This window comes from Chenopodium album, chromosome 9 (assembly GCF_948465745.1).
Source record: "Chenopodium album chromosome 9, dcCheAlbu1.1, whole genome shotgun sequence".
Lineage (NCBI taxonomy): Eukaryota > Viridiplantae > Streptophyta > Magnoliopsida > Caryophyllales > Amaranthaceae > Chenopodium > Chenopodium album.
The window spans coordinates 22,950,148-22,959,178 of NC_137842.1; the positions used below are offsets into that span (position 1 = coordinate 22,950,148).

Sequence of the window (9,031 nt, forward strand, 5' to 3'; positions counted from 1 at the left end):
CTTCCAAAGGTAAGGCTTCCGCGCAGTGCATCCGGACTCGTAACCATGGACCCTCTTTAACTAACCCATATCCCGAACTTTAGAGAACTAGAGCCATGGTTAGGTTGCAAACTCATTGCATCATGTTGTGACTACTTTACTACTTGTGCATCTCGTACTTGTGCATACTTATTATGTGACTAAACTAACCGTTTGGTTTGACTTGTGTTTGTAAATAAGTCTTAATAAACTAACCAATGACTAAAGGGCTTTGCTTAATTAATTGATTAATTAATTTGAGCTAAAAAATATACCTTAAATCGAGTCATAGTTCCTTTAAGTCAACCTGGATTTTTATTCCCGTATACTGCACAAGCATCAACTTGTTTTGGTCATAACTGGAGTTCTAGGAAGAACTACAAGTCTTACAACTTATGGATCTGTAGCCCCGAGTTTTATATTTAATTTGGCGTTGGTTTCATCCCAATCAGAGTCACAGATCGAAAGTTATGACTAAAATACCACAGCCCGTCCAGTTTAATGCATATACATGAAGTCTTAACTTAGTCTTTGCTTGAGTCTAGTAACATAGTCTAGCCACATGGTCATGACACAAGTCTTAACATGTCACCTACACTCACTAGTCGTAGCACACACTTTGTGTATATGTCACCATGACCATGTCTTAGGTTCATGCATGAGTCCGTTTTTTTCCGTCATTTGAGTTGGGGGTACATTTTATTCCTATTTTTTTCATATCTCTCCATCTACATCATCTTTCCATTCTCTACATGCTTTCTCCATATCACAACCTTCATTCTTCCTACCTTCTTCCATCCATGCATGTTGAATCGAGTTTGAGTCATGTGATTGACAAAAAAAAAAAAAAAAAAAGAGGGTAATGATGAAACAAATGCACAAGGCAAGCTTCTCACCAAGATTTCATGCTTTCTTCTTCTTTTTTTCAAACCCTTTCCCCAATAAGTCTAGCATAGTCACCCTTCATCCTCCTTGAATTTAATTCTTAGAGTTTGATTTTTACCCTTCACTTTTTAAATAAAATGAGCATTTATTTCGTTGCATATGATCACCGCATTACATTGCAAAAAAAAAAAAAAAAAAATCCATGCCGAACTAAGCGCAAGGTATATTAATGATTTGAGGCACCCCTTGTAGTCACATCATATTACCTTTCACCCTTCAAATATACAATCTTTTCTTGATAAACCACTTTGAGCCTCGTCTAACGATAGACCTTTCTTTCTTCAACCTACATCTACCTAACCTTGGGATGCGATGGTGTGTAACTTATGCAATTTCAAAAGCTTGAGTGATTTTAAAGAATAAAAAAGGCAATAAAAAAATAAATAAAAGTGTACAAAAGGGCAAGTGTTCCAATGTCTTTGATATGAACACGTCTCAGATTGCGTCTCTTATCGAGTGCTCGGTACCGTGCTTGAGAAACATGAATGCCAAGTGAGTGATAGACCGCATGATCGGGATTGCCCACACTTATAATAATAAAAAAATGAAAAAGAAAAAAAAAAGAAAAAAAAAAAGAAAAGAGAGCTAAAAAAAGAGTGAGAAATCTCAAGCATACCAATATAAAGATTCAAAAGCAAGATTGCACACCTTGGGGGCTTATCGAGGGTCTTGAGCCTTTATCCCGTTCTTCTTCAAACCTTTAGCCTAACCATGTTACAACCCTTCAAAAGACCTTTTTGAGGTATACACACACTTGTGCGAGGTTCGGCTGGAGCTACGTTCGACCTGATTCCTAACGGATACGTAGGCAACCTCACATCGAGGCGCGGCTGTAATAAACATGCATTCATATTTACATTCACACACTCACACCATGATCATATCAAAGGATCTCCAATGCTCATCCCTATTCATTTAGAGCTAGACTTGGGGGCTTGATCCCTACATCATTAGCTTACCTAGCCTAAGAGTCACCATCATTTGACTCTTCTTGAAATAATATCTTTTTCCACAAACTTAGCCCATGCGGCCTAACTTTATGTCACTATCACACACATCATAGATACATGACCAAATAGTCCTTCCCTTAGGAACCCTTTTTCATGAAATCTTAAAAAAACATTAAAGCATACTTCGTCATAACAAAATCACTCATCACTCATCATTGCATCACAAAGTACGAAGTGCTTAGCCTCCGTGCCTAAGTTACCCAAATAATTTCATTATGGAGTCAACAATTGAGATAACCTAGGATGAATTAATCCTTGCAAAACATTTGACTAAGCTCATTCAACATGCACCTTCAAAAATTTTGCTTCTTTCTTTTTTCGCGTCTTTCTTTTTTGGCGAAAGTCGGTACCCTCAACAAAAATGACGGAATTTTTTTTCTTTTTCGCATTTTGAGTCAAGCACATCACAATACAATGCACACACGAGTTATGAGTCACACATGTCAATTCACCTTGGGTCAACCTCAAGAGAGTCAATCACCTTAGGTCAACCCTAAGAAAAAAACATCAAGCCTTCGGTCAACCATAAGAAAAGCACTAGAAAAGTCTTTTGGCAATCTTTTGATTTTTAAAGGATACCACCATTCAGCAAAGCTCCTGTTCGCAGCCAACCGAACGATCACAACAAACATTCAAGTATCAAAGCTCTATTATTCAGAGATGCGTGGACAATCCTTTCAAGCCCCATTGTTCAGAGATGCATGGACATATTAAAAAGCTCTTTTGCTCAGAGACGCATGGGCATATCCTATCAAGGATCTTTGTTCAGAGACGCGTGGAAATTTCTTCCTATCAAAGCTCTTTGCTCAAAGACGCGTGGGCATATCATTCAAAGGTCTTTGTTCAGAGACGCACGGGCATAATAAACAAAAGAAGCTCTTTTGTTCAGAGACGAGTGAACATCAACAGCGGAAAAGCACGACCACAACATCAAAACAGAAAGATGGCGTTCCCTAGCTTGTGGAAGGTTGTCACAACAACACAACAAAGCGATTACCCTCAGACACGTGTGCTCGACGGTGCAAGATACGCGTTTTTTAACTCTCTTATCTGTTTAACTCAGATAGTTTGCAGTTATCGGCATTACAAGAATGATTTAGGATTGTAGAACGTTCTGGACCATTCTCCGTCCCTATCGATACTTTGACGTTTGTTTTCAAAACTTGCGTTTCTCCAAACTCAATCAAAGTGGGGGAGTCTGTAGATACCCAATTGTGTCTCCCCAAAACCGAACCCAGTGATGAATACCTTTCATGTCATTTGATTATCGAACAAAGCAAAAGTGTGAAAATTCTAGTGATGAGAATGTTTTTATTAAAGTATCTCTTCTTTCTGTTTTTGAAAATATTTCTTTTCTTACCCTATTTTTGAAAAACATGCATTCCTGTTTAGTTTTATCCATGATATAGGTCCAATAATGATGTAGTTGGATGGGGATTGAAAAGACCTTTCCAAAGATATATTATAAGCCCAATTCCGATAAATAATGAGGAAGTGATGGCCAAAATACCAAACTGGGCCCAAACCGGTTTTTTACCTACGACCCAATGATCATGTAGAGGGAAAGGTCTAATCCAATTCCTAAACTAATTAGGGTTAATTAGAAGCTTCTACAAGTTTCTAAAAGATCATAATTATCCATTTTGAAAAGATAAGATTAAAGAATTTGAGTTAAATAAAAACTTTCCTTTTTATAAAAACTTTCCTTTTTTAAATCCTAATTCTATTCGAATTTAAAGATGTTCAAAGACAGTCATATATAACTTTTGTGCCTCATAATATTTATCAAAAATCTTATATGGTTGGATAGATCTTGAAATTATCATTCCAATAATTATATTATAATGTTAAATCCAAGCTATAACGAAAAAGATATGAATGGAATATGAAACTCTATCCAAAATTGACACCCTTGTACTATTTCGGCCATATCTTTTTATCTACTTAATATTTTAATCCGATTCTATTTGGGTTGGAAATTAGACTTCAAGAGATTTCCAACAACATATTATATGACTTATTTGGACTTATGGATAAAAAGATATGATAAAAACAAAATCAGCAAAAACTGTTGTCCATCGAATTCGGATTCTTTTCTTAGTCTTTTACCCTCTTTTTTCTCTATAAATAGAGGTCATATCTCCCCCTTTTCAAATCATCAACTTTCAACCAAAACTCTCTTATTCTCTTTTATCTCTAAGCTAAAACTTATTCTGTCTCTCCCTCTTTCTAAACCAACCCTTTTACAAACACAATTCCTCATACATTAGCACTAGACACACCTAGCATAATTCGAAGTTGCCTTCGCCCTAGACGTGAAAGGTTTTATATTTCTGAGGGTTTGGTCCCAAATCCCTATTCAATTTAATTATTTGATTTTATATTTTCTTTGAAGTTACTAACATGTGTATTTTTTTATTAGAAAGAGGTACGAGGAATCCAAGTAAGTACTTTAATTGTTTTTCTTGATATAGAAATCATGTTTAGGTTGTTATTTTGATTCCTTGTATCATGTTAGGATGTTTTTTCTAGTATCATGTTAGGATGCTTTTCTTAGTATGATGTTTAGGGTGACAACAATAAGTTCCTAATATCAATTATGATTTTTATGATGTCTTTTATTGTCTTTCCTAATTTCATGTTAGGGTTAAAGCTTTGATTTTTATTGTTTAGTGACATGCTAGGGTTTGTTATTAATCTTGTTAGTATCATGCCTAGGATTTTGCTATTATTGTGCTTTAACCTTATTATTTTTATTATTATTGTTATATTTATGATTGTTATTTTATTATGTTGCTTGATTATTTTTATTGTTATTAGTTGATCACACCTTTTATGCATGTTTAAAGGGAATTTGTATTTGTAGTCACGTTTAATTACATAATAAATAATCTTGTTTAGGGTTAATTTGATTATAATTCAAGTGATCGCCAATAATAGATTTATTTGTGCATTAATATTCAACCAACATAGATTAAACAGGTTTAGGGTTAACCTAATGATTGCATGTTAGTCAGAAAGTGCATATGAATACAAGAAGAATAAAGTAGAGGCCTATTTTTAGGGCAAGTTCAATCTCTTTTAGGTTGGATTTGTACCTTCATCCCCGAACACCAGTCATGGTTCCAGATCTATTGGAGTTAACGATCTCATGGATCATTAAGGGGTGTAACCGTCACCCTGTCAAAGTTTTACAAGTTCCTAAAACTTGTTGGCGACTCTTTTGCTCTAGCTTCCTTCCCTTTGGACGCCACCGTACTTTAGTGTATGATCATAGTAGGGTTCAAGTTTGGGTTAATGCTTGAAATATTCCTTACACACATAAATTGTTGATTACAAAAGCATTGGAATTCTAGTGCTCTAAAAAAAAAAAAATTTAAAACCATCGAAACATTAACTCTAATAACAACTTAGGACAAAACTTTCTACTTCTTCTTAAGAAGATCAATTGCATATTGTTTCTTCATATTAGTTGGCACTTGATAGAAGATGCAAAGCTTATGTTCTTCCGCCATGAGAATTGTAGCAACTTCTAAAGATTCGGATGGAGAAATTCCATCTAACTTCATCACCTCATCCAAAACCTTGTTCACTTTTTCATCCATCCTTTGCTCTCCTTCTTCCGCTCTAGACCATGCAATAACCATAGTCCCAAGATTAACATTGATATTTTCAAATATCTTCCTAAAATTGTTAGAAACATCATGGAGGGAGGCACCAAATCATCATCTTCATTCCTAAACAAACTATTCAAATCTACCTTGTTATAAAGTGAAGCAGAGGACAGATTCAAAGTAGAGGACAAATTCAATGCAGAGAATAATTTCACTACAGGAGCATATAATACAGAAGCAGAGGACAGTACAAAAAAGAGCAGTTCATACCTTTACCCATCCGTCGAACACCGACTTATCTACTTGTAGAATCTTCTTCTCAGCATCCCATCCAAATCCTGAGTGGATAACATTTCCGCCAATGCACTATATTTCTCCGACAAATGCCGCTCTTAAGCCGCAATTAGGAAGTACACCATTGATCATCTCTTCCAACTTATTCATGTAACCATTCTTAAACCCATTCTCACACTTCCACTTCGGATCCCAACTCAACTCATGCAAATATCTTATTAGAACCGCATCTTCTTCATACGTCCAATGCCTTTTATTTTTACCTCTGCCTCGATTGCTTGCCTCACCCTTAGCTTGAATAGCCTCCATCTGAAAAAATTGCCGATTAAAAGGCATATTAGAACTGAACAAAAAAAATTACAAGGCTGATTATAATAGAACATATCATACATAACAGATTATAAGGCATATTAGACAAAGCTGAACATAACATATTATAAGGCATATCATACTTTTTGTGTTATTGACCATGTCTACCTCTCGCCCTCTAATCGTTAAACATATCTTGGGCTAATGTGTTTTTAAAATTGATCCAATGATCTGAAGCAGCAACACTTGTAATAAATTCTCTCTCATCATCAGAATCACTCTCGGAATCATCATCGGATTCATTCAATTATTCTTCTTTTATATCATCCGTAGGCATGAATTTTCTAATTAGATTATGCAATAAGCAACAAGCCATCACGATACATCCATGAGTTCGAATAGGGAAAAATGAAGAACTTCGAGTATACTCCATCTTCCTTTAAGTAGGCCAAAACATCTCTCAATCACATTTTGCGCCTAACATGTTTCATGTTATAGAATTCCTCAGCACTTTTGGGTTGTCGATCCGTCCATTCTTTTAAATGGTATCTTTGACCACTATATGGAGCAAGAAAACCCTCACAATTCGTATACCCCGCATCAACCAAATAATAATTACCTTAAAAAAAAAACCTTCACTTACCTCACAAAAACTAACAAAACATATATACTCACAAAAAAAGACCTTCACTTACCTCGAGGTACCCTAAAACCGTTTCGAAGTACACGCATATTATGGGCCGAACCTTCCCAACCAGGAAGAACATAAATAAATTGCATATTAGGTGCACAAACACCCAATACATTCACAGCAATCCTTCCTTTTCTTGTTCTATACTTAAGTCGTTCTTGTAAAGGCACATTTACATTAATGTAAGTCCCATCTAATGCCCCTAAACAATTCTACAAAAATAGGAAAAAATATTACTTACAAACAAGAAAAAATAAGAAAATCCTAGCAAAATTTAGGGGTTTTGAAAATACCAATACCTTGAAAGATTTCCACCTTTCATTTTCACAATCATGCGATATTGGTGTGGGATTGTAAAGTAGCACTTCATGTAACTTGTGAAAAGCCCTTAGACAAAGGTGAAATTGTCAGCTCACGTTTTCTCAACTTCTTAAGAAGTATTGTCCAAAATACCTATTCTTCTTATGATGAGCCAACGTGTATAAAAAAATGGCTACTATCTCTTGAAGCGACATGTTTTTTGTTCCACTCAAACCCCCAATGTCTCTAAGCATCTCACAAATAATATTGAAAGTTCTTCTATTAACGTGAAGCTCACTCTTGCATTTCAAATCACTCTCCCTATAAAGCCCTCTCAATACTAACATTTGTAACATTTTTTTGTTTCTTTTCCTTTCTTTTTTTTGAACACCCTTTATTGTAACAATGCAAATTATATACCACATCAAATAAATCATCAACATAATAAAAACCATTGCAATTACTAATTGTATTTGTTTTAGTTTTTTCTTCCTTATAGAACGCACAAGTCGAGCCATTGTACAAGAAACACAGAAAATAGATGGCAATTGAACCTGATAAACGGAAAAACAATAGTTATATGAACAAATATTGTCAACCAAATCATGAAGAGTAAACTAGTCATGAAACAAGAAAAATTAAGCAAAATAGAATAAGATTAAAGTATAAAGTATAAGATTAATTAGGATAACAGAAATTTCAGCCAAATACATATAAAGAAAACCAAATCAATCATCAATAGCAAGTATGGGTAAATAAATTGGAGCAAGTAATCAATCATCAATAGCATAACATAAAATGCATTCATTCCTAGCAAGTAATCAATAGTCGAACAATGAACCTATAGCAAAAACTTACAGAAGAGATATCAATACTAACATGCAGCAACTAATTAATTAACAAAAAAAATCAACAAATTTAGAGCAAGGATTTCGAGAATCAACAAATTCTTACAAAATCAATAGAAATCACAGCTTACATACACCATTAAACCACAATGATGATAATTCATATTTTAAAACAATTACATTCAAACTGAAACTTGAAGTAATTACAATAATACAATAAAAAATCAACTCCAACAAACATCAAAAACCTAAATCAAATATTGCAATTGAACACACAAGTAAAAAATTCAAACCAAAAACGCAAAAATTGATACTTACATAACCCTGGAAATTGAATGAGAGAAATGAAATAGCAAACCTGTGATAATTTCTGAATATTAGCAGTAGAAAATTGAAAATTTAGGAGCAAGATCTGGAGAATTGCAGCTTTCCTTGTAGAATCGTCGAACAATTTTGGGAATTTTAAGAGAAATGTTGAGCAATTTTGTCGAGCAATTTTGAGAATTGTTGAGATTTCTTTATTTTTTATGTTAAAGGAAGAAAAGAGAATTTGTTTCCTCACTTATTTCGGTGGAAACAATTGGGTGGATTGGGTTACCCCTTCCTAACAGTTTGTGTTACTTTAGTCCGTAACCAAACACAATGTAACATTAACACTAACATGATTCCATTTCCATCCCTCTAAAAAACCTATACCAAACACACCCTTAATATATAAATAGTCATACGACATATACATTAATAATAAAGATTTGTATTGTTTAGTTCACCTTATTGTTGCTGAATTGAAATTATTGTTGCTGAACCGTAATTATTATTACTTATTCTTTTATTAAATTTTCCTCTTTAAAGTTACTGATTTTTACTAAACTGATTTTGACTGAATTGAAATTATTTTACACAACTAAACTTATGTTATTGAACTAAAATTATTTTTACTAAATAGTGAAGTGAATAGGCACAAACCCTCACTCTTCGCTGCTAGCTCGGCCTAGTAACGCA

General features: G+C 34.2%; 1 protein-coding gene across 1 annotated transcript; it reads right to left on the bottom strand.

Annotated features, from left to right (window-relative positions):
• Positions 1 to 7,028: 7,028 nt before the first annotated feature.
• Positions 7,029 to 7,793, bottom strand: LOC145559666 (uncharacterized). The gene is given in 1 exon segment (XM_081621042.1): positions 7,029 to 7,793. A coding segment is annotated over 1 exon segment (585 nt). The 5' UTR covers positions 7,700 to 7,793; the 3' UTR covers positions 7,029 to 7,114.
• Positions 7,794 to 9,031: the final 1,238 nt, after the last annotated feature.